General features: G+C 46.3%; 3 protein-coding genes across 3 annotated transcripts; 2 read left to right on the top strand and 1 right to left on the bottom strand.

Moving 5' to 3' along the window:
- Positions 1-1,121: 1,121 nt before the first annotated feature.
- Positions 1,122-2,471, top strand: Taf10 (TATA-box binding protein associated factor 10). Its single transcript, XM_036188419.1, has 5 exons — positions 1,122-1,407; positions 1,504-1,658; positions 1,832-1,896; positions 1,991-2,105; positions 2,273-2,471. Exons 1-5 carry the CDS (start codon positions 1,176-1,178, stop codon positions 2,360-2,362), a joined length of 657 nt encoding a protein of 218 aa, XP_036044312.1. The 5' UTR covers positions 1,122-1,175; the 3' UTR covers positions 2,363-2,471.
- Ilk (integrin linked kinase) lies at positions 2,411-8,756 on the bottom strand. The gene is made up of 13 exons (XM_036188405.1): positions 8,646-8,756; positions 8,115-8,252; positions 4,981-5,146; positions 4,724-4,819; positions 4,453-4,549; positions 4,275-4,358; positions 4,090-4,175; positions 3,839-3,948; positions 3,612-3,739; positions 3,413-3,534; positions 3,231-3,330; positions 2,991-3,121; positions 2,411-2,820 (listed from the first exon to the last, which is right to left on the bottom strand). The coding sequence occupies exons 2-13, from the start codon at positions 8,201-8,203 to the stop codon at positions 2,671-2,673; spliced, it is 1,359 nt and encodes a 452-aa protein (XP_036044298.1). The 5' UTR covers positions 8,204-8,252; positions 8,646-8,756; the 3' UTR covers positions 2,411-2,670.
- Positions 8,751-12,830, top strand: Rrp8 (ribosomal RNA processing 8). The gene is made up of 7 exons (XM_036188391.1): positions 8,751-9,047; positions 10,281-10,635; positions 10,901-11,354; positions 11,452-11,581; positions 11,722-11,828; positions 11,909-12,005; positions 12,211-12,830. Exons 1-7 carry the CDS (start codon positions 8,949-8,951, stop codon positions 12,328-12,330), a joined length of 1,362 nt encoding a protein of 453 aa, XP_036044284.1. The 5' UTR covers positions 8,751-8,948; the 3' UTR covers positions 12,331-12,830.
- Positions 12,831-25,904: the final 13,074 nt, after the last annotated feature.

Genomic DNA, 25,904 nt, shown 5'->3' with positions numbered 1-25,904 from the left:
TCCTTATTAACCTCAATGAACAAGGTTTACTGATTTTACCTTTCAAATACATCTTTATCAGCTGGTGTGGTGGTGCTCACCTTTAATTCCAGCACTCAGGAGGCAGAGACCGGTAAGTCTTTGTGAGTTTGAGGCCATCCTGGTCCACATAGAGTTCCAGGCAAGCCAGGGCTACATAGTGAGACTTTGCCTCAAAAATACACACACACACACACCTCTTTATCTCTACTGCTATTGCATTAGCTTTGAGCCCATGTTGTTTTCCTCTAAACCACAGAAAGCACTTGGGGTGGGGAGCCATTCCCAAAGCCCCTCAACATCCCTGACTTCCTACCCATGGGTAAGTCATCTTCCAGATCAAACAGTATATTTACTTGCACAGACTCTTCAAAGATTACTGGGCAAAAGTCAGGAGCATCGAAACCTGCCTTCCAAATCAGGGAATAAACGTTGATAATATCTGACACTTGGAATTAGGTAGCTGATGTTCGCTCCCATTCTTCATTGTGTTGTACCTACATGTAGCTGGGAAACAACCATACAGTACTGAAATCGCCAGTGATTGCCTTCCTTCCCCAGACCAGTGTGCTACTGAACCAGAATCTTATCCTATTTTGTATTCCTAGGTTCCAGCCCAGGAACTGGCAATTAGGAATTAAATAAATGACTGTTGAACTGCAAATGTGCTTCACTCGCTGATTGTGGCATGTTATTTCTTCAGGATGAAACACCTTTCTTTCCATTTACAGCAGCACACTCCTAGGACCGTTGTGGGTGGGAGGGATAATTCACTTTAACCCCTAAAAAGCTGAGTAAGGGCACGACAAAGAAGAAAGATTGTGGAAGACTAGTAGTAGAGAAGCCTGACCGATGAGTCCCCAAGCGAAGTCTGCACTCAAGTGAAGTGTGCACAGTCCTGAATGCTGTGCGGCCCCGCCCTGGCGAGGGCTGAACCGGGGGCTGATAGCCGCAACCTTTCACGGCTCGCCTCCGCTTCGCAGGCCACACCTAGTTCGCTCACAGTCAACTAGAGGTCACCTGCTGCTGCGGCGGCTTTGGAACTGCCGGCCGCAGGCCCGCCTGGAGTGGTGGGCGGGAACTGTAACGTCACGCGGCGTGTGCCCGTGCGAGCGGAAGCGGAAGCGGCTCTGTTCGCCGCCTCTCCCACCAGCCCCATGAGCTGCAGCGGCTCCGGCGCGGACCCCGAGGCGGCACAGGCCGGTGCCGCCTCGGTCGCGGGTCCGGCGCCCCCGGTATCGGCTCCTGCAGCGCTGCCCGCCAGTACGGCCGCGGAGAGCAAGGCCAGCCCCGCGGGGACGGCAGGGGGACCCGGAGCTGGAGCCGCCACTACGGGCACGGGCCCCGTGGCGGCGCGAGCCGGGGAGCCGGCGGAGCGGCGCGGGCCCGGTGAGCGCCAGGCTGGGTGGGGAGGGGGCAGCCTCGGACTGGGCCCCGCGGCGGGGGAGCCTGCTCTTCTCACCTCCGTTGTTGATTCTCCTCCAGCCTCGGTGGCAGCGGGCGGTGCGGCTCCCCCTGAAGGGGCAATGTCTAATGGGGTTTACGCCCTGCCGAGCGCGGCCAACGGAGAAGTGAAGCCCGTAGTGTCCAGCACGCCTCTTGTGGACTTCTTGATGCAGCTGGAGGATTACACCCCTACGGTGGGCTTCCCGCCTGAATAAGGCCATCTGGCTCGCTGTCGTGCCTTTCAACCACACCTTCGTGCTTTCAAGCGTCCTCTTTGCTACAGTGCTAACTCTTTTTATTCGTCCTTCCCACCCAGCACATCAGGGGTCAGGGCTAATACTGACCGCTGTTTAATTTGATTTCTCAGATCCCAGATGCAGTGACTGGTTATTACCTGAACCGTGCTGGCTTTGAAGCTTCAGACCCACGCATGTGAGTAAGCTCAGGGCAGGGCACACTGGACTGTTGAATGCTGGGTACAGTTTACTATGTATTTCATTATCCCCCTCCCCACTTTCCTCTCTAGAATTCGGCTCATCTCACTAGCTGCCCAGAAATTCATCTCAGATATTGCCAACGATGCCCTACAGCACTGCAAAATGAAGGGCACAGCCTCAGGCAGCTCCCGGAGCAAGAGCAAGGTGTGAAAGAAGGCTCACCTACCACAGCAGTACAGGAATAACTTATCCTGAAACCCCTTTGGGGAAGCGGCATCCTAGGGGAGGTATTGGGCCTACTCAGGGTCACCCACAAGGGACTGGAATCTGGGATTACGGTGTTCAGATGGTGGTCTTCCTTCTTCCCATAGGACCGCAAGTACACCCTTACCATGGAGGACTTGACCCCTGCCCTCAGCGAATATGGTATCAATGTGAAGAAGCCGCACTACTTCACCTGAGCCACCCAACCCAGACGTATTTGTCTTTTCCTCTGTCCCCACACCAGCCTGTTTTCATAATAAACTTTATTGTGACAGGCAGGGCTTATCCCTCCCATGTTGGGAGACAGCATGTGGCAAGTGACAAAGCTCTGAGCCCAGCCCCTTTTGGGGCTACAGTGGTAGGGATGGGAACAGGGATGAGCCCCATAACTGGGGTAGTACCATAATTGGAGATGGGGAGGCAACCAGAGGCCTGCAGCTTTGGGGAAGTGCACTCCCCAACCCTGGTTTGACACCTCTGGAGTTGGAGCAAGGACCTTGCAGTCCTACTTGTCTTGCATCTTCTCCAGGATAGGCACAATCATGTCAAACTTGGGTCGCTTTGCAGGGTCTTCGTTCATGCAGATCTTCATGAGCTTACACACATGTGGGGAAATACCTGGTGGAATAGTAGGCCGAAGGCCTTCCAGTGCCACCTGCAAATTAGAAGGAACAAGGTGAGCTTTAGATTTGGAGTTGGTCATTTGGTAAAAACTTTTGACCCTTCACTGGGATTACTGTGCATCTGTACAAATTGTGAGAAGAGCTTACCACAGCGACTGTCATCACCGCTACCCTACACAAGTATCTGCAGTTCTGGGCTCACCTTCATTCCAATCTCCATATTCGAGAGGTCAGCGAAAGGCACCTCTCGTGTCACCAGTTCCCACAGAAGCACTGCAAAACTCCACATGTCTGCTGAGCGTCTGTTTGTGTCTTCAGGCTTCTTCTGCAGGGCTGGAAGGAATAGGGCTTACTATTCCAGCTGTCTAGCCTGGCCTGTCTGCCTCTTCTACTCTTACTGAACTGGTTCTTGCCAATTTCCCAACATGATGCCTTCACCTACCTTCTGGGGCCACCCAGGCAGGTGCATACATGCGCCCAGGGCACTGGAAAGAGAACTTGACATCAGCCATGCTGATTCGAGCAGTCATGTCTTCATCGATCTGAGGAAGAGAAGTTCAAAAAGGTGGGTCCTATTGTAGGCAAGCAAAGGGCTTCGGGAACCAGTAGTGAATGTGGCCTCACCATTACGCTACGGCTGTTTAGTGCATGTCGAGGTATGAGAGGCTCTAGTGTGTGGAGAAAAGCCATGCCTCTTGCCATGTCCAAAGCAAACTTTACAGCTTGGCTCTGGTCCACGACAAAATCTAACAGGAAGCAAGAATCAATAATTTAGAGTCTGCCACCCATTCTAGTCCCTCCCCAACAAGGCCAGCATCCTTACTGGTGCCTTCATGTAGTACATTGTAGAGAGATCCATATGGCATCCAGTGTGTGATAAGGGTTGGGTGGGGAGCTGGTGGAGCCTGGCAAGCACCTAGCACTGGTAGCACATTTGGATGTGAGAAAATCCTGGGAGAGGGAGAGAGTGGTTGAGACCCAACAGAATTTCCCTTTTCACTACTATTTCGAGTTCCTTAGAAACAACAGCTTCCACTTTCACTGTCCCACCTGAGCCGAGGACACTCCTCATTGAAGTCCCTGCTTTTCCTTGTACTCCAGTCTCGAACCTTCAGCACCTTCACAACAATGTCATTGCCCTGCCAGCGGCCTTTCCATAGCTGAAGGACAGGTAGAGGTTAGGAGGCATTAGCTCAGGCTATACTACTTCCTTTCCACTAAGTGGAAGAAAACCTTAATTGGAGATAAAGACTGGCAGTTTGTGAGTGTTAGAGAGGGAGGGCAAGAAGGGCAGGGATCACCTCTCCAGAATGATTCTCGTTGAGCTTTGCCAGAAAGTTGAGTTGTTTGAAGTCAATACCGGAGTGTTTGTTCAGGGTCCCATTTCCTGAGAATATGGGCAGGTCAAGTACCCAGCTTCACCCTAACCCACCCCAATAGTCCAGGATCCTATATTACAACCCCTCCCCCCACAGTAATGACTCACTGGGCCGAGTGCGAGTGGTCCCCTTCCAGAACGTGTCCTTGTATGGAATACGGTTGAGATTCTGGCCCATCTTCTCTGCCCGTTCTGGGGAAGAAAACAGTCTTAGCCTTAATTGTGGTATGGAGGGAAGACAAGAAAGATGGGACAAAAGGACACAAGCTAGGGGAAGAGAGTGGACCTCGGAGAAGTTCTCTAAGGGGTGCCTTGGCTTTGTCCACAGGCATCTCTCCATACTTGTTACAGATGCTTACAAGAGCTCCGTTAGCCACCAGGTCCTGAAAAGAAAAGACAGTTATTCAGAGGGCCTCTGTTAGTGTCAGTCACAAGCAAGCATGGACAGAGATGCAGTGCACAGTCCTCTAAGTGTCACACAGTGGGAACGGAGGGTTGATGGTTCCAGTCTCGTTGTGTTTCCCACTCACCCTAGGACTTGGGGTCTGAGTACTTACCTCTGCCACCTGGTCTTGACCCCAGAAACAGGCATAGTGAAGGGGCACATTCCCGTGCTCGTTCACTGCATTGATGTCAGCCTTGTATTGCAACAGCTGTGTCATGGCCAAGAAAGGAAAACGGCACAGTCAGTCCCAAATGAGATATTGGTGTCTAGGCATGAGGAAATGGAGAACAGTACACATTCTCCATGACAGTTCCTGTTATGACTTCACATTGTATGTATGAGATGTGGGTTGTGAAGGGTTTGCCATACCTTCTGTACAATGTCACGGTGTCCATGACTGGCTGCCAGATGCAGGGGGGTATCATCCCCACGATTCATGACATTGATCCGTGCTCCCCTCATGATCAACATCTCAACCACCGCAGAGCGGCCTTCCCGGCAGGCCCAGTGCAAGGGTGAGAAGCCATGATCATCCCTTTGAGAAAAAGGCATAGACACTAAGCTGGAGTTGGGGAACTAGGAGGAACAAGAACTTAAGATTGGGGAGGGGGGGCTCTATATTCACTTGAAAGGCTTGCCTCTCTAGTATTTAGTTCTTACTCGTTAGCAATTCACAAAGTTCAATTCAGATTTTCCCTTGAGCTTCACGCCAAACAAGCACTTAGATGTCCCAACAACTGTAAGGTTTGTTACTTTAATGACATGACCACCTATAACCCCTTCTCTAGCAGTTCTTCCTAGGTGATAGTGCTCTTTCTGGGGTCCTTTGGCTTCCTCTGCCTCCTTGTCCTCTCTTTCTTGACAGTGCTAGGAATCAAACCCAGGACCTTGTACATACTCAGCACATGCTATACCACTAAGCTTTATCTCCAACTCACATCTTTAGCAACACCTATAATCCTTTGTTTTCACTGCTGCTTGAGCATCTCATTACTGTAGAGTTATTGACTGGATTGTAAGAATCTGTTGATGAAAACTGACAGCTGATATTCTATGCAGGCTAATGGGGGAGAGACAAATTGGAGAAGGCAGGCCATAACTTAGGAGAGGGAACAAGCTTGCCATTTGGCTCTGGTATTGAAACTAACATCTAAAAATGGAATGGAATTAAAATGTTTTGGAGGGATATAATGACAAGGAAACATGCTTCTGATTACTGATGAGGCAGATAACCACACAAAGCAGGGTTTTCCTACTTACCAACCCAGGACACACAAAAGAAAACATAAATGGAAGATTTAGAATAAAACCTATATCTGATTTGTATTTTCACTCCCTAAGAACATGTATTTTAGAAGTGTACAAACAAAACAATTGGATGGGATGGGCCAAACTGACAGCCTGGAGCCATAAAAGGAAATTCCCTCCAGTCCAGGGATGCAGATCTAAGGGGCGGAACAGGGGGCGGTCTGTGGTCTAGGCCTGCAGCCTCCGGATGCCTTAGTGCTGTGGTCATTTCCTGTGAGGGGGCTGGAGGAGGGGCCTTGAGCTGATCCAGGCTTGGTCACTTAGAATCCTCCAACAGCTGAAGGAGGTATGTAGCTTTAAAAAATTGTTCCTCTGGTTTGCCCTCATCTGCTAAGACAATCAGCAAAAGCTTTCCTAGGCTGTGAGTACATAATCCATTGCTATTTGTCTTGTCTCCCAGACTTTTCATGTATTCTGACCTAACAGCCTCCACAGCAGTCTGTGGCCTCAGAGTAAGCATAAGCTTGAGGACAAAAATAAATGTACAGGGTTTTGCCTACCGTCACCCAGGGCCTAGATTTCTATCTCATGAAAGCCTTCAGGGAGTTAACCACCTTTAACACCACACCCTGCCCCCCCCCCCCCCCCCCCCCCCCCCCGCAAGGCACCAAACTGTGGTTTCCCCAATGATACCCTTTCACCTTTTGACAGCAAGGGATCTTTCAAAATGCCACTCCCACTGGACAACAGCCTAGACTTCAATTTCCTTACCAACAAAATAGGGGTGGAGCTTAGTGTCTACTGAAGCATACAAGTTATGTGAAAAATGAAATAAACTTTGAATATGACATAAAAATAACACAGTCTAAAGTCTTGAAACCTGGCCTAGGATAACAGGTGATCCTTTGCAACCTAAGAAGTACACTCTTTGAGTCACACATGGTGGCATCAAACTAAAAACCCAGCACTCAGGAGGCTGAGGCGCCAGGGTGGAGAGCTGGAGGTCACTCTGAACTACATGACACCATGTCTCCAAAAGCAAAGATAAACTACCTACTAAACTTCCCCAACAATGCTTTTCTTGCTTCCTGTATCAGCCAGAGTTTTAGAAAGTGTTCATATTTTTCGTTTCCTCACTTCTCAGTCACTTTTCTCCGGGCCAGAAGCCTGCCATCTCGAGAGTATAGATTATGTCTGATTCAGGGACTCTAGCACCCACCACAGATGCTGCTCCTTATTTCAAGGAACCCAGTATAATGCAGTTTCCTGTTACTTTTCTGCAATAGCATTCACAAAGATCAAATATATCTTAAATGTAAGTTAAATGAAGACCTTAAGATACCCATTCGTGTTCTTTAGCTTCTCAGTAACCTATGCTACGTTGACCACTCTGCTTTCATTAAAACATTCTCTAAATCCATTTTCCTGTTTTCCCTTCAGATGGTTGCTCCCTGGCAGTCGGCCAGACTTCTAATCTTCTGCCTTAGTTTTTTACTCTTCTGGAGTACTATATTTTTCATGATAATTTGTGGTATCTTGGTCTCCCGGTCAGACCTCTCCTGAACGTCAAATCTACATAACCAACAACCTAACCTGACCAACGTTCCCAGGTGCTGTAGTGTCACCATAACTAATCAGTCCAGAATGGAACATCAGCAACTTCCAAGAATCCAAGTGCCCAAACCTCACGAACTCCAGGTCATCTCTGACTACCCTCAGTTCCCAAGCCAAGTCAATTACTTCACCCTTATGACTGGGGGGATCTCACACTTCTAGCTTTTCACCTGTTCACCTTTTTGGGGGGTGAACGCTATTAGTCCAAAACATCACTTCAAGGCAGCTGCATCCAGGCCGACATTTGACAAACGGGCAGTCTCATCACTACACAGACAGCTTCAGAACTTTGCTTACAGACCTCTGTCCTTTTCCACTTCTATCCAACGCTCCAGGGCACAGAAACCTATCCTCCAACCACATGTTATTCCAGACAATTTTCTGGCACTCTGGTCTGCTTTTAACATGAGTTCATAGAGACTGCAAAGCAACCCGGAACCCCTAATTGTGAAGCTTAGTTTAAAAAAAAAAAAACAAAAAAAAAAACCACTCAGTTCAGACACAGCTTCCTCTGTGTTGATCCCCTCCATCAACAGTCTCTGCTTACTACTCCACACACTGGGTAGCAAAGTCAGCTGCCCCCGCCCGACACAAGCACCCCAAGTAGCGGAGAGTGGACTGCAGCCAGCGCTTCAGCTCACCCCTGATTGAGGTCGTTCTCTGTGTTGTCCAGCCACAAGCGCACCGCCACCGCGTTGCCCTCCCGGCACTGAGTGAAAATGTCGTCCATAGTGGCGTCCCGGGCAGTGAGACCCCGGGACTGGGGAAGCCTTGGGGGACTGGGGGAAAGCAGAATCAAGGGGATGAGCCCAGCTCTGTTCCCTGCAGAACAGAGGTGTCTGTGCTGGGATCGGGGACTAGGCGTCGCGCGAGGGATAGTGGTTGTCTGTGAAGGACTTCGGGCAGCGGGGCGACCACTGGGCGCGAAGGGCAAGCGGGGTCTGGCAGTGTAGGGAGGGAATTTGCTACTCTCCCGAGCCGGTGTCAGTAGGCACCGAGTCCCGACCCGCGAGAACGGCTGAGGGGGAGGGGACAAGCTGCAAACACCCGGGGGAGGGGCAGGGGGTCCTTTCCCGGGCGGCCCCGGCTCCCAGCTCGGAACTGCTGCAGAGATCACAGAGTCGGGCTAGCAGGACCAGCGTGGAGCAGGGCGCGGAGCCACCCGCACTCACCGGGACTCGGGCCGCAGGCGCCTTCTCGGGGGAACTCCCGTCCGGCCGCGCCCGCCGCCGGCCCCGCCCCGGCCCTCTCCGGCCAGCGCGGGCCGCCGTCCCTCCCTTCCGACCTCCTACTGCCTCTCTAGCTCTCCAGCGGCTGCTCTCGATGGTGCTCTGCTCCGCGCCGGCCGCTCTAACCACCACAGGCGTTCACTCGGTGGCTTCCGGCTGATTTTGGTCTGGATCCAGCTCTGGCATTCCCTGACGGGCTCTGCACGTGGGCACGGCGTGGGCTCCGGCGACCGTGCTTCCACCGGCATGTTCGAGGAACCCGAATGGGTCGAGGCGGCCCCAGCAGCCTTGGGCCTCCGTCCCGCGACAACACAGACTCGGGCAGTGACTGCCCCACCGGTCAAGGTGAGCGGCCCGGGACTGGGTTGTTTGAGGCCGCGAAGCCGACCCCCCTGAGCGGCCCCTGTGGTGCTGGGGAGGGGGAGAACCTGCAGTGCTGTCGTGGACCGGGATGGAGGGAGTTAGCCCTTATTTGAAGATCCGGAAACTCCCCCCCAAAAAACTGACCTTAAAATACAGTTTGGTGAGAAGTTGGTGTGGAGAAGAGAGTACCTGAGACGTAGAAAAACATGGAGAAGCGCGGGGGCAGCAACACACCGGGTTAGAGTGTATACAGATAGAAATGTGGGTTTGGAGGGTCGAGAACTGAGGAAATGAAAGGTTTGAAACGTTAAGTTTTCGTACCCTAAGGGAGTCAGTGGAGTTTTAGCAGCGGAGTGGTTTCTCCACATTCTCTATCACCCGGCATCACTTTATACTGGAGATCAGTTCCAGGGCTTCAGCATGGTAGACAAGCATTCACTATTCAGCTGTACCCCCAGCCTTGAGAAGGTTTTTAGTTGCTCTTTAGAGAGTATATTGGACACAGTCAAAGCAGGTGACAGGCAGGGTTATCAGAATCACTATTCAGAGGAGGTTCAGGGAACTCAGAACTTCCAAGGTAGAGGACCTCTGGCAGAGGACCAGCAGCAAGACTTGAACCACAAATCAGCTTCCCAGAAAACAGGTCTTTTCCCTTGAGCCTCATCAGATGTAAGAACTACTGTACCTCCTTAGGGTGTTCCTGACCTTTAGTCAGCCCAGGGTGTTCTTTTCAGCTCTGTAGCCCATCCTTCTAACGCACACTGGCCTGCCTGTGTGCGGCTTTCTCCTCTCAGGCTATTCTCTGTACTGCAGTTAAGAACGTCTTTAATAAACCTGTATGACACTGACCTTCCTGTTTCAAGAAACCTCTGGTGCTCCCAGAATGCTATCAGCTCAGTTTTGTCTTGGTCCTGTTGTTTGTGACCTCAGCACATTCCTCTAAGGAACATCATCTACACACTTAAAAAAGTAGGGTGGAAGCATGTTCCCACTCTCCAGCTTCCAAGAGGTTGGGATTGCAGCCTAAAAGTTCTGGGGTTGGCAGACTTCACACACACACACACACACACACACACACACACACACACACACACACAAATCATTAAATTGGCTGGAGAGAATGACCAGCATCTGAACCAAGTCCTCATCTCTCCTTTCTTATTCTCCAGGCCGCATCCATTCTCATACCTACTCTCATCCCTTGTTTGCCTCCAGGGCCGCAAGCGCCGCCACCTCTTGGCCACATTACGGGCCCTGGAAGCAGCATCTCTTTCCCAGAAATCCCCCAGCCCACCTGGCAGTGATTCTGAGGAGGAGGTAGGAAGGAAGAACAAATACCTCCAAAGGCCCTCACTTGCCAATGCCTCGAAGGAAGTAGGGGAGAAAAGAAAAAGGAAATGTCAAAAACAGTCGCCATCTATCAGTGACTCTGAGAGCAAGGAATTAGAAAGGAAATGCTGCAGACAAACTCTTGGTGGGATCTCTGCTGGAGAAGAAAAAGGAAAGAGGAAATGCCAGAAATATTCTCATTCACTCTCAACCCAGCACCTGGACAGTGTTGATGAAACAGGTACCAGTGTATATGTGTTTGGGGTGGGGGTGTGAGCTGACTGCATAGATGACAGAGGTCTCTCTTTATCACACACAAACACACACACACACACACACACACACACACATGCATACACACACCCCCAATCGGCTGACTGGTAAAAGGTACTTTTATTCAGGCCACAGACTCTATCTAAAGAAAAAGGGAATAGCCAGGATGACTTGCCATGCCTCTGAATTTAAGGGATCAAGCCTCAGATGCCTTCTCATCTCCCTCTTTGCAGTTCACAGTTCAAGGACAAGTACTGCTACAATTGACCCACCCAAGCCAAGCCCTGGGTCCACATCCTGTAACTCCTCGCATACCCTGAGCCGCAAACAGTGGCGGAACCGGCAGAAGAATAAGAGGAGACACAAAAACAAATTTCGGCCACTTCAGACACCAGACCAGGCTCCTCCCAAGGCCTCCACAGAGGAGACTGAGGTGCCTCCGGCCCCTAAGTCAGACAGTCAACAGACTAGAGCTGGAGCCCTACGAGCACGCATGACACAACGGCTGGATGGGGCCCGATTTCGATACCTTAATGAACAGTTGTACTCAGGGCCCAGCAGTGCTGCCCAACGCCTCTTCCAGGAAGACCCTGAGGCTTTTCTCCTCTATCACCGTGGCTTTCAGAAACAAGTGAAGAAATGGCCACTGCACCCAGTGGACCGTATTGTCAAAGATCTCCGCCAGAAGTATGGGAGGAGGGGAGGGACTGTGGACTCTGAGGGATGAAGTGGGTGATGAAGGACTTAGACCAGACCATTATGTGACCCTCCCTTCCACTCCCAGGCCTGCATCCTTGGTGGTAGCTGACTTTGGCTGTGGAGATTGCCGCCTAGCTTCAAGTGTTCGGAACCCTGTGCATTGTTTTGACTTGGCCTCTCTGGACCCCAGGGTCACTGTATGTGACATGGCCCAAGTAAGCACCTCTGTGTGTCTGGCCTTTGCTTTCTCTAACCCTTCCTCCTGGTCTTCCCATCCTATTATCCAACTCAAGCACTTGGTGCTGAATTTCTCCCTACAACACTGTGTGCTCCATCTAACATTCTTGATCATCAGGTGCCTCTGGAGAATGAATCTGTGGATGTGGCTGTGTTTTGCCTTTCACTAATGGGAACTAACATCAGGGACTTCCTTGAGGAAGCAAATCGAGTGCTGAAGCCAGGGTGAGTCCCTAGGACACAGATAAATTTTTGTGTGCATACATATGTCTACATATTTACTCATGACTTCCTCCTTTTCCCAGGGGTCTGCTCAAAGTAGCTGAAGTCAGCAGCCGCTTTGAGGATATTCGGACGTTTTTGGGGGCTGTGACCAAACTTGGCTTTAAGGTCATCTACAAGGTAAGGGTCCCCAAGAAGTCTGCCCTTGCTTTTGTCCTTTTCTGGGTAATAGTGTGCAGGAAGGAGGCTGTAACACAGAGATAGACCTTTTGCTTTTCAAGGCAAAACTCTGGGAGGAGCTATGGGAAGCTCCCTGAGCTGGGGAAACACAGAGAGGTGAAGTTGAGGTGGGGATTTGTAGCTCATTGATGTTTTCTGTTCCTAGGACCTGACCAACAGCCATTTCTTCTTGTTTGACTTTGAAAAGACTGGGCCTCCTCGAGTAGGACCCAAAGCCCAACTTTCAGGCCTGAAGCTTCAGCCCTGTCTCTACAAGCGCAGGTAACCAATGGACACCTGCCAAAAGGGGAAGGCTCAAACTCCAAACTCAGAACTCTGAAGACTGTACCTACCCAATCTTTGAGCTAGGACCTGGTGCCACTCTCCTTCTGTACCAAGAACACTGGTAAAGCCTCCAGCTCAGCTCTGCTCTAATGGAACCTTCTCAGCTACAAAAAGCATGGAGTAACTTGGGCAGGCTCAAGAATGAGGAGTTTATTGTAAGGGCATTGGTGTATTCTGGGAATTGTGGGTCACTTCAGGCATCATGTAAACTAGTTGGCTTGGAAGTGATAGATCTCTGGGTTTGGTTTCTCGTCAGAAGGTGCCTGGACACTACACTGTGCCGTCAGTCTTCTGACTGTGTTGTGTAGCCTCTGCTTCTTCAAATTCAAGACTACAGACAGCTTTCGCCTCGTGGCAGGCCTTAATGCTAGTGCCTACTGGAGCTGGGAGTGATTTCTTTCTCTTTTGGAGCTGAGAATCATTTCATTTCTTTCTTTCTGTTGCTGTTTTGAGAGAGCATCTCACACCAGTCCAGGCTGACCTCAAATGGTAATTCTCCTGCTTTAGCCTTCAGATTATTGAGATTACAGGCATGAGCCACTATACCCAGCTTAATTAGTTAATTTCTGAATATTCCATTTCTCATTTGGAAAATGTAAAATTCTTGTGTCCCAGCATGTTGTATGGGTTAACTGAGGAAAGCTGCAGCAAGAGCTGAGAACAGGAGAGGTGCTGAATAAATCAGCTTTGGCTTTGTGTGTCGCTCTTACTGTTCTTTAGCGATCACCCCAAGATGGCTTGGAGGTTGAAGAGTAAATGATTCAGTTGTGACGGAGAAAGATTGGCAGAGTTTGGTATAGGCATGTAAACAGGCGTATTTGATATTTAGAGGCTTAATGCATTTGAAGCATTCATCTGTTCATAAGCAACAACTGATTGGGCTGCTCATTGGCAGGATCTGGCCCTGGTGCCTACCTAGCATGTCAGAGGGAGGCTGCAGGCAGGAACTAAATACTACTCAAGTTCCTGAACTAGTGCTGGGAAGATGAGCTGGGATGACATGCTGTATAAAGATACAGCCTCTGCTGTCCATTCACAAAAATAAGACCTCATGGTTCCCTCTAGGAGCAAATAGCAAATCTGATTAGAAAAAAAGACACAGGCCAAAAGGCATGTTTGGAGGTTGGACTGTGAGGCCAACCTTAACAGACACTATACAATATCTTTGTGTGCAATGTTGCTGCTGAACACGAATCTCACAAGCAAAGTTTACTCGTCTTCCCAAATAGCTTAGCTGCTTAAGCCTCTTCCCCAGAAGCATCTATATTCTCAACATACTATATGCAAAATGTTTCTTTAGTGTACAAGTACTGTGTTGTGGATGGTTTATACATTTCACTGCAGCCTTCTCAAGCCATATTTATCTTTTTGTTTCCAGAGTTTGTTTACTTGTGTGTATGTGTGTGTGGTGGTGCTGGTGGTGGTGGTGGTGTATTTAAGGAATAACAGTCCACTTAACTGAACCTGATGACAACAGGAGTGTTGTCAAAGCCAAGTCTGGTTACATAAGGGTACTATGAACTAGTGATGGGAAAGGTATGCCAGCAGGAGAACCTCAAGATGGAGTTGGTATAATGTTAAGGTTTTTTGAGAGAAAAAAATCTTCAATAAACTGGACAGGCTGGTGTGGTCATTCAAAATGTTGAATTTAGGGTCCTGGGAGATGACTCAGTGGCTAACAGCACTGTTGTGCAAGCATGGAGACCTGAGTTCAGACCCTTAGCACCACATAGAAATGTGTGCCTATAGCTCCAGAGCTGAGGAGGGATGGGCTAGTGGAGACAGGCTACTGGGGTTTGTAGGCCAGCCAACTTACCTAAACAGTGGTCAGCACCAGACCAATTAGAAGTTGTCTTAAAGGAATAAGGTAGTGAATGATAAAAGCAGGAAATTTGATGTCCTCCTTTGGCTCCCATCCCTGCCTCTGCGCGCGTGTGCACGCGTGTGTGTACACACACACACACACACACACACACACACACACACACACACACACTATCCACTCTCACATGCAGCATACCCCAGCTTAAAGTACAGGAGGTTTGTATGGCCAGAACAGATTGAAGGGAGGAGAAGAGTATTAGGAGGTATGTGGTAATGGGAGGCATTAACTGTGAAAGACAGTGTCTTTCAAACTTTAGAGTGACTGGAGTCATCTGCAAGGTTCATTATAATGCTGTGTCCTGAGCCCTCTCCTGTAGTTTCTGGTTCTGTAGAACTGAGTAGGGCCCTAGAAATTCTTTTATGGTGGCTTTGGGTTTTCTCCTTGAAGGAGGAAGCAAAATTTATTCATTGAAAGTAAAAGTGGGGAAAGGGTTGAGATTTTGAGGAGAGGAAAATGAAGATCATTTCAAGGAGAATAGAAGAGAATGAATAGTGGTTGGGCGGTGGTGGCACTTGCCTTTAATCCCAGCACTTGGGAGGCAGAAGCAAGAGGATCTCTTGAGATTGAGGCCAGCCTGGTCTACGTAGTTCCAGGCCACCCAGGGGATTCATAGTGAGGAAATAGAATAGAAGTATTGGCAGTGTTACTAACACATGAAGTTCGAGTCATAAGAAGATGGGAGCATGGTACAGTGTTGTGTCAGGAACTTGTTACTTTCCTTTACTCAGGTCTATCAGAATCCAGCTCCATTTGTAAGAAAGGGGTGAGGGTCAGGTTTCTGCCCACTGACCACAAGTCTAGCCAAGGTCTACTGAGACCATTAGGGAAGCATGAGATATTTATTTCTACTACTGAGGAATGATGAGCCTAGTCTTACTCCTGCCATGAAAAAAGCTCAGAGGCTGGATGGTGTGGTAGTGGGGTGCTGCTGCTTTGGCACTAGCTTGCATTCCCAGAATGTGCCCTAGCAGTAGAACATGAGTATCTTCTATGCATCTTGTGTTAGTGTAAGATGGGCTTGAGTCCTGTCCTGTGGGACCATTTTGAAGAGATAAAGAGACTTCATAACAAACAGCAAGGAGTCTGATGGAATGGTTTCAGAAGGCCACCCAGAATAGTTCAGTATCCATCAGGGCCTAACAGGAATTTCACCTTTGAATGTCCACCAGGGACCTGTCGGGTCAAAGAACCACCAAGTCAAACCAGACTTGCATTTCCTAGTCTCTCCTCCTCAGTACTTGCGCCTGGAATAATCAGCAAGGAGGTAGGAAAGAGTTGTGGAGGGCAGGGAGCTCTCCTCCATTCCCTAAAGCGGCCTCCTTGACTTAGGTGAGGCAAAGCTGGGAGGAGGAAAGAGTTAAAGCCACCACAGAGGCCAGTTATTCATTACACAGAATTATACATGCTAATTTAGATTGTTTACTTCTTGAGCTGATCACAGGACTGTCAGTTTACTAAGACTATCACAGTGGGGCTGGACAGATGTTTCTGTGGTTGAGAGCTCTGGCTGCTCTTGGAAAGAACACAGGTTCGATTTCCAGCACCCACAAGGTGGCTCATAAGCATCTGACTCCAGACCTAGGGGATCCGATGCCCCCTTTGGCATCTGGGCACACCAGGCTCCCATGTGGTTCACAGACATACATGCAGGCAAAACACTCATAAAACAAAGTAAACAAATTAATAAATAAATAGAAAACAATTATAGGCTTGCTGCAACCTTCCTCAGTAAAGAAAGAGTTTACTCTTTCAGGGCTGTGGGAGACAAGAATGAAGTTGGATATGGATATCAATCTAGACCTGGGTCATGTTCAATATCCCTTTCAGAGCTCTCCAAGCAGTGTTCTGCAATTATTCCTGTGCTCCTGATTTTGTTCCCGTAAAACAGTCCTAAGAGAGAACACAGTTCCAAAAGAAACAGTGTGATCTTGGCAGAGACAGCTCAGCTCCAAGCACTCACCAGTTACCTAATCACACAAAGCTCTCTGGCTTTTCACAGAAACTAGTAATTAGAGCCTTTCATTTCCAGGTCATACTCTTTCCCAGGTGAGTTCTCTAACTAGCCACCTGGTTGTAGGACTTTTGGCTACTGCAGTGATTGCTTTAGGGATCTAATTGCCTTTGCTTCCCAAAGCAATTCATTTTCCATACTGCAAAGTGATCTTTATGAAAATATAAATCAGATTATGTCACCTCTCTGCATAAAATCCTTCAATGTATTCTCATTGCTTGAGAACAAAAGACAGACTCCTTCCCAGGTCCTGTGTGATCTTACCTAGGCATTGTTCTGCGGTCCACTGCATCTTAACTTACCATTCCCCTCCTCAGTACTCCAGCAGGAGCTTGCTATTTATTCCTCATGCACTTCCAAGCCCTCTCTACATCTATACATGCCCCTTCCATCTTCCTAAACTATTCTTTCCCTCAATTCATTTTCATCTTCTGGATCTTCTTACCAGTGACATGTTTTTCTTTCCTGTGGAAGAAATTCCCCAGGTGCCCTCTTTTTGGACATAGAATTAAACTCTTATTTTCCAGCAGTGTACACTAGGCAGGTCATGGATAGTCAGAGTGATGTTTTCATACAAAGAAAGTGAAAGGCAGATGAGCTGTGTCCTTTTCCTCCCACTCCTTTCCCTACCTAGAAAGGTTTTAAAGGTGATGGAGTCACAGTATACAGGAAGTTTGGCTATTTAGGAGAAAATTGGACTCTGAAACAGAACTAAACGCCTAAAGCTAATGAATGTGAGCATGTTACAGCAATTGTCATTATGCATCCTGGGTATATCTTCCTGTCCACCTTACCACAAAACCCTCTGTTTCCTGTAGCTTGCTTCAACATTTCTCTTACCATGTGCCAGTATATACTTTCTAATTGTCCCACTTTAAATATTTGTTTTTATTTTTTAACTACATATATGGGGGTTATGCATGTGTGTGAGTACAGTGGCTGAGACCAAAGACATGAAATTTCTTGGAGCTGGAGTTATAGGCAGTTGTGAGCTGCCTGATGAGGGTTTGGAAAATTGAACTTGAGTCCTCTGCAAGACAAGTACTCACTCTTACCTCCTTAGCTATCTTTCCAACCTCTTACCCTACTTTTAAATGAAGAAAAATAATGCTCACATCAGGAAACAAATATTTTATCAATTATTTATTGTAGCACGAATCTTAAAGAGTCTTATTAATAAGATCAAATCCGAGGCCAGTTATTAGGGTGAATGCTGGAAGATCAGAGAAGCAGAACAAGCCACAGTTTCCTCACCTCGCCAGTTCCTCAGCTGGTCTTGTTTCCTCAGACTGCAAGCTTCTAAATCCTCATCCCAATGGCTCTCAGCTGAACTGTGCTGCTCTAAAGCCTAAAAGCTTAACCAGCCAAATGCTTAACTAACTATGGTGCTTGGTTTTCACACCTTATATAGCTTTCTTTTTCTGCCCCAACTCCCTGGGATTAAAGACTCGCTTTCTGGGATTAAAGTCGTGTGTCACCATTCCTGGCTATTTCCAATGTGGCCTTGGACTCAGAGAGATCCATCTGGCTCTGCCTCCCAAGTGCTGGGATTAAAGGTGTGTACCACCACCGCCCAACTTCTGCTATGGCTTACTCTTCCCATTTTCTAGCCACCATTTGTGGCTCTATATCTAGTGGCTGTCTGTTCTTTGACCCCAGATATGTTTATTTCGGGGAACACACAATATTTTGGGGAACACAATACCACCACAATTTATGACTAAAAAATTCCCAGTAAATGTTTTAAACACTTAAGAATTTTTTCCTAATATAACAAGGAACCTGAAGGTTGATGCCTTGGCTTTAGTTCAGGAGCTCAGAAGTATCAGGAGTAAGGGCTTTGTGCTTCTCTTGGTGTCCTGATTCTCATAGTCACAGATGCATTCTTAATTAGGCAGAGACACCTTACTGATTAGACTTCTTGGAAGTCTCTGATTGCCACAGCACTCTCCACCCACTCCCCTTTGGCTTCACTTCAAGGATCTGTTCACCTGCTAGTACTGATATAAATGTTATGTTCTCCATGATGACTGAATCCAATCTAAAAAACAAAAACAAAACCCTTTTTAAATGCATTTTCCTTCTCTGCCACTTCCCACATTTCAGTAATTTATCAGTAGCTTGTAGGGACTAAACTTCTCTTCAGTTCAGCAGATAAGGGGAATATGATCTTTTACTCATTTTTTATGTACATTGGTGTTTTGCCATGGGTGGCAGGTCCTCTGGATCTGGAGTTACAGACAGCTGTGAGCTGCCATGTGGGTGCTGGGAATTGAACCCAGGTCCTCTGGAAGAACAGTCAGTGCCCTTAACCACTGAGCCATCTCTCCAGCCCTCCTTTTACTCATTCTTTACCTTTTCTGTTTGTTTGGGGATTGGAATGGAGGAAGGTACATCAGAGAAGATTTAACTTAATTAATACATCATTGATATGTTCTTCCAAGACAAATACATAAATGTTAACTTTTGTGATGCTGAGGTCCCCAGAGCTCCTCCCCACAGGGACATGTGCAGGAACTGACTTTGGTTGATTCCTTATGCTATATAACCCAACTGTCCCTCAAGTCCATAGCTCTTAACCCTGACAGTGTATGTCGGTTAGTTTTTGTCAAATAGACACAAACTAGACTCACTTAAGGAGGAGAACATCTCAGCTGAGAAGATGCCTCCATCAGATTGGCCTGTAGGCATGTCTGTGAGGTGTTTTCTTGTTGACTGTGTGGAGGGCCCAGTCCGGTCTGGGCGTTGCCACTCATAGGCAGGTGGGCCTGGGTTTTGTAAGAAAGGTCATTGAATAAACCAGGGGAAGCAAACTAGTTAAGCAGCATTACGGCCTCTGCTTCAGTTCCTGCCTCCAGTTTCCTGCTTCCAGGCCTGCCCAGGCTTCCCTGGATGATGGACTCTAACCTGTAGGATGTAATAAACCCTTTTCCAAGTTGGTTTTGTCAGCTTTACCACAGCAACAGGCAGCAAACTAGGGCACAGTGTGTCCACTGCCACCTAGTGCTGAAGAGCCTCACCTTCCCTGAGAAGGTCCCAACATACCTCAAGACCACTCACCTTTCAAGGGGCCCGTGGGGACCACGCACATCTGTCCTGTCAGACAACTCTTTCCTTGTGCTGATGAGAAGTACCAGTCACTGTGCCCATATGGCTCCAAACAATTTCCTCCTGTTCCCCTCCTCCTATGACCCTGTATTCATAAATATCTTTGACACAATACATGCTGGTTTAGGTATATGTGTGTTATAACGGAGAACTACCAGTGTTCTTCACACTCACTTTCCTCCTGGGAAGTCAATTATACTTTAGTCCCCATCTTCCCATGGAGTTGTGTGTCATCAGGTAATGGAGGTAAGATGGTTGGTTAATAATGAAACTGCTGCTTCCAGACTTAAATTTTTTTTCTTGTTACCCCTCTTTGTTTTTTTTCAAGACAGGGTTTCTCTTTGTAGCTTTGGAGACTATCTTGGAACTTGATCTGTAGATGAGGCTGGCCTCAAACTCACAGAGACCTGCCTACCTCTGCCTCCCAAGTGCTGGGACTAAAGGTGTGTGTGTGCCACCACCACCTGGCAGACTTGGATCTTTTAAAAACAGTTCCCCATGTTATTTCCACATTTTCCAACTTGACTCACTGGAGCAGAGGTACCTAAATCCCTGAGCATCACCAAAACTGGAGTCATTTACCTGCTTTAAGCTTCTTCATTTAAGTGAGAAATACATTGCCATTTTCCTGAGGCACTAATAGTCTCTTAAAAGCCCTTTGAGTTGAAGGGGACAAAGCACCTAAAAAGAAAAATATACAAAACAATATTTAACTCTGATTTATCACAAAGCCACAGATAATCACCCAGATTATGTAGCAGAATGCTGTTATCACCTAAAGCCACTTCCCAAACACGAGCAGCTTTTGTGTGTGTGTGTGTGTGTGTATGTGTGTGTGTGTGTGTGTGTGTGTGTGTGTGTGTGTGTGTGTGTTTAGAGTGGTAGAACTTTTTTTTTTTTTTTTTTTTTAGCTGAGGATTGAACCCAGGGCCTTGTGCTTGCTAGGCAAGCACTCTACCACTGAGCTAAATCCCCAACTCTAGAACTTTTTTTTAAACCTTTATTTTCCTCTCATGCATTACATTCTGACCACAGTTTCCCCTCCAGATCAACTCCACCTATTTCCCTTTAAAAAAAAAAAAAAAAATGGAAAAAAAAAAAGCAGGCTTCCTAGGGATCTACCGAGCATGGCCTAACAAAATACAATAAGACTAGATGGGGCTGGAGAGATGGCTCAGAGGTTAAGAGCACCGACTGCTCTTCAAGAGGTCCTGAGTTCAATACCCAGCACCCACATGGTGGCTTACAACTATCAATGATAAGATCTGGCAACCTCTTCTGTGTACATAATAAATAAATAAATCTTAAAAAAAAAAAAAAAAGACTAGACACAAACCTTCATATCAAGGCTGGACAAAGGCAACCCAGTAGGAAGGAAAGGGTCCTAAATGCTGGCAAAGGAGTCAGAGACAGCCCCCCCCCCCAACACACACACACACACACACACACACACACACACACACACACCCACACTCCTATTGTTGGAAGTCCCATAAGAACACCAAGCTACACAACCGTAACATATAGGCAGAAGAACTAGCTCAGACACATACAGTGTCTCTGCTTATTGTGTCAGTCTCTGTGAGCCACTATGAGCTCTGCTTAGTTGTTTCTGTGGCCCATGTTCTCCTGGTGTCCTTGAACCCTCTGACTCCTACAATCCTTCCTCCCTCTCTTCTTCAGGGTTCCCCCGGCACTGCCTAGTGTTTAGCCAGTCTATGCTACCATTGCCTCAGCATGTCTTGCAGGAAGGACAGATTGTAGGTTGAAGGTTTTGTGACTGGGTTGATATCCCTGGATTGATGAGCCTTGCTTGGTTATAAAAGATGGCTAGTTTGGGCTCCATATCCCCCATTACTAAGAGACTTCACTTGGATCCCTCTCGTAAAGTCTAGGGAGTTTCCCCTGCACTAGGTTTCTATATCGCCCCCCAATACCCCTCCTCAATTCTGTCATCTCTCCCAGTACTCTTTCCCTCCCACCTACCCCCTCCTGATCCCTCCTGTTCCTATCCCCACCCACTCTCAGTCCACTGGTAAAATCTATTTTATTTCCCTTTCCCTCAGAGATCCATGCATCCTCCCAAGATTAACTAAAAAATAAAAAAATCAGTAGCCCTCCTATACACAAATGACAGACAGATTGAGAAAGACACCCTTCACAATAGCGACAAATAATATAAACTATCTTGGGGTAACTCTATTGTGTTTTAAAAATGGCGAGGAGTCACACCATACAACAGGGCTCATATGGGAGGTTTATTGAGGGAAGGGGAGAGAAGGGACAGAGAAGGGGGCAGAGACAGGTCCTTGGAGACAAGAGCAAACAAAGAGAAAGAGAACGAGATGGGATGTGGGCAAGGCCTGCCTTTTATAAGGAAACGTAGTGAATGCGCACAGAGGGTGCTCTTCGTGGCTGCAGCTGAGGATATATACTGTCAGGACCCTAAGGGCAGGCCAGTACCGATGCCTAAATGCTAAAAAACTCTAACCAAGCAAGTGAAAGATTTATATGACAAAAATTTCAAGTTTTTGAAGAAGATATCAGAAGATGGAAAGCTCTCCCATGCTCATGGATTCATAGGAAAATGTACTGTAGTAAAAACGGCCATCTTACCAAAAACAATCTACATTCAGCACATTTCCCATCAAAATTCTTTTTTTTAACTTTTTATTTTATTTTATAATTTAATTTAATTTTACATATCCTCCCTCCTCCCATCCCTGCCCCCACCTTCCCCCCTGTTGATTAGCTTGAACTGTTTGGGAGGCACCCATACAGTGGGACCTGGACCTGTCCCATCAAAATTCTAACACAAGTCTTTAGAGACCTTAAAAGGACAACACTCAACTTCATACAGAAAAACCCAGAATAGCTAAAAGAGTCCTCCTGTACAAGCCAGGCAGTGGTGGTGTATGCCTTTAATCCCAGGCAGAGGCAGGTGGATCTCTTTGAGTTCAAGGCCAGCCTGGTCTACAGAGTGAGTTAGAGGACAACCAAGACTGATTCACAGAGAAACCCTATGTCTCGAAAAACAAAGCAAAAACAAAAAATCCTGTATAATAAAAGAACTTTTGGAGGTATCACCATCCCTGATTTTAAGCTCTACGGTTATAGTAATAAAAAAAAGACTCACAGTATTGGCATAAAAACAGGTTGATCAATGGAATCAAATAGAAGGCCCAGACATAAATTCACACAACCATGCACATCTGATTTTTGAAAAAGAAGCCAGAAATATACACTAGATAAAATACACTGTGGTGCTGGCCTAACTGGATGTTAGCATGTAGAAGATTGCAAATAGATCCATATCTATCACCCTGCACAAAACTCAATCCAAGTGGACCAAAGACCTTATCATAAAACCAGACACACTGAACCTGGTAAAAGAGAAAGTGGAGAATAGCCTTGGATTCGTGGGCACAGGAGACAACTTCCTGAACAAAACACCAATCAAGCAACCACTAAGATCAACAATAAATGGGACCTCCTGAAACTGAAAAGCTGTAAGGCAAAGGATGCTGTCAATAGGACAGAACGGCAGCCTATAGAAAAGATTTTCACCAACCCCACATCTGATAGAGGGCTAATGTCCAAAATATATAAATAACTCGAGAAATTAGATCAATAAACCAAATAATCCAGTTAAAATGGGGTGCAGATATAAACAGAATTCTCAATAGAGGAATCTCAAATGGTTGAGAAACACATAAGGAAATGTTCAGCATCTTTAACCATCACGGGACTGCAAATCAAAACTACTTTGAGGATTCCATCTTACACCTTTCAGAATGGCTAAAATAAAAAACACAAGTAATAGCTCATGCTGGTGAGGATGTGGATCAATCGGAATACTTTATTGCTGGTCTGAGTGTAAATTAGTAGAGTCACTATGGAAAACAATATGGAGGTTCCTGAGAAAATTGGGAATGGATCTATCTTAAGACCCATCTATGCCATTCTTGGACATATACCCAAAGAATCCTCCATCCTACCACAACAACACTTGCTCAACCATGTTCATCGCAGCTTTATTCATAATAGACAGAGACTGGAAACAACCTAGATGTCTCTCAACCAAAGAATGGATAAAGAAAATGTGGCATATTTACACAAAGGAGTATTACTCAGCTATTAAAAACAATGACATCCTGAATTGCAGGCAAATGGATGGGGTTAGAAAATATTATCCTGAGTAAGATAACCCAGCCTCAGAAAGACAAAATGGTATGTGCTCACTTATAAGTGGACATTAGCTGTTAAAGGACAATCCTTGTGCAATCCACAGACCCAGAGAGGCTAAGTAGCAACTTTCTTTTCTTGCTCCCACAGAATTTCCATCCTTACTCAATGTTATTTCATTGGTCTTCTACATAGTCTTGCTACTTAAGCTTCCACATCTAAATAGCATTTCCATGTGTCTAGCTTTTTGTGTTCACCCCTTAACATCCATCTGTATCAAGCTCAACTATATTATTAATGTGAAAAAACCAAATTTAGTGACTGCTTGAACTGTTGGTGTACTTATGAGGAGTGGCTGGGCCATCTTTTCAAGAAATAAAAGCCCAAAATACTGATTTAAGCCAATGTGGTAATTTTAAGCCTTGTAATTAATTTATTATGTATACAGTGTTCTGTCTGCATGTATGACTGCAGGCCAGAAGAGGGCACCAGATCTCATTATAGATGGTTGTGAGCCACCATGTGGTTGCTGGGAATTGAACTCAGGACCTCTGGAAGAGCAGTCAGTGCTCTTAACCTCTGAGCCATCTCTCTACATTTTTTTCTTTCATTTGGAAGGAGCAGTATTACATGTGTGCCATGGTGTGGGAAATCAGATTTATTGGGAATCTCTTCTATCTTGTGGTTATCAGGGATTCAACCTGGATTGTTAGTCTTAGTGTCAGGTGCCTTTAGCTACTAAGCCATCTCACCTCCAGTGTTATTTTTTTCCCTGTCAGTATAGTTTGAGAGGGACTCTAATCACACTCAGAGACCCAACTAATGGAGACAGTATCTCAACATATGTTCTTATAGTCACTGAGGCAAGAAAAGGGAACAAAGCCAATCCTTTCTGCTCCTATGTAACTGACCAAAACAATTACCAGTGTGAGATATAGCTTCATAGATGGTAAAAAGCAAACCCCCAAAACCTCTAACCATTCTCAAAGGGAAGAGAAATAATATTTGTGCACTGTCTAGTAACTATTCCAAATTATTTCTGATTTGTCCTTCCTACAAATAGTGACATTTGTGAAAAAATGTTTTAATGTCTCTTCTTTGTATGTATGTATTCTTACCAGGAATAGAAATAACCAAGAGTATAATTTGTTTATATACATAAAAATGTAATCTCAGATTTGTAGATAATTCTATTTACAAATTTTATTTGGAAACATAGTCCCTTATAGCCCATTATGACCTTGAACACACTATATAGCTGAGAATGACTTTGAATTTCTGATCTCTACCTCCCAAGTGCTGAGATTATAGGTGTGTACCACCATGCCCAGTTTTATGAGGTGCTTGAGATCAAACTCAGAGTTTTGTGCATGTAGGCAAAAACTACCAACTGAGTCACATTTTCAGCTCCAAAATTAAATTTTTAAAAATTCCTTTTACCAAGGATAGTTCATTTAGTCCATATATTATGGTTTGAATATGTTGAAATCCTGATCCCAAATGGTTGGTGTTATTTTGAGAAATAGGCACTTTAGATTTTTAGGGCATAACTGAAGGGAGAGCAGGTCACTGGAAATATAACCTTGAAAAACATAATCTTGTCTCTAGCTCTTTCCTCTGTCCTTCTCAGCTCCCTGACTATCATGAGGTGAGCACCTGTGCTCCAGTTCATGCTCACTGCCTCAGTCTCTTCACAGGTACACAGCAATGAGTCATCAACTATTAATTAAGATTCTGCAACAATGAGCTGATAACACCTTCTTTGTTTCTTTAAGATATTTGTCCTGTTGGTAGAAAGTCTAAATCTATCCTGGAGAAGTGAGGTTGTTATTGTGATTAAACCTGATTTTGTGGTTCTTTGGGATTGGTTTGGGAGAATTCGGAAAAGTGCAGAGTTACAAACTAGAGAAGTGCCAAAATGTTGTTAGAAATGTTTAATGGGCAATTCTGGTGAGAATGCAGAAGGCCAGAATGCTGATAGGAGACAATAAAGATGAGAAGAAGGTCGCTCTTGGGGAATTGGATTACAGACCATTGACTTGTAACCCAGCAAAGAACTTGTTTATATTTTAGTAGTATCCTGAGTCTTTGCATGAGGGTGAATTTAAAGGTTCAGACTAGTTAATACAGCACAGGCCATTTCAAGGCAGCCTGAATTAAAAGGGCATGGTTATTGCTAGCTGCTTTTACTCAAATTTATAGCAAGAATGGTTTCCAAAAGCAAAGTGTTAAAATTTGAAAATCTTTCACTTAGAGCAGAAAAAAAAATTTTAAGTTGAAGCCAAGAGGAATGTGGTTGCTGAAGAGATTAGGGCCATTAAAAAGA

The sequence above is a fragment of the Onychomys torridus genome, chromosome 1 (genome assembly GCF_903995425.1).
Source record: "Onychomys torridus chromosome 1, mOncTor1.1, whole genome shotgun sequence".
In the NCBI taxonomy this organism is placed as follows: Eukaryota; Metazoa; Chordata; class Mammalia; order Rodentia; family Cricetidae; genus Onychomys; species Onychomys torridus.
The sequence above is the reverse complement of the archived record's forward strand: the minus strand, read 5'-3'. Positions and strand labels throughout refer to the sequence as shown.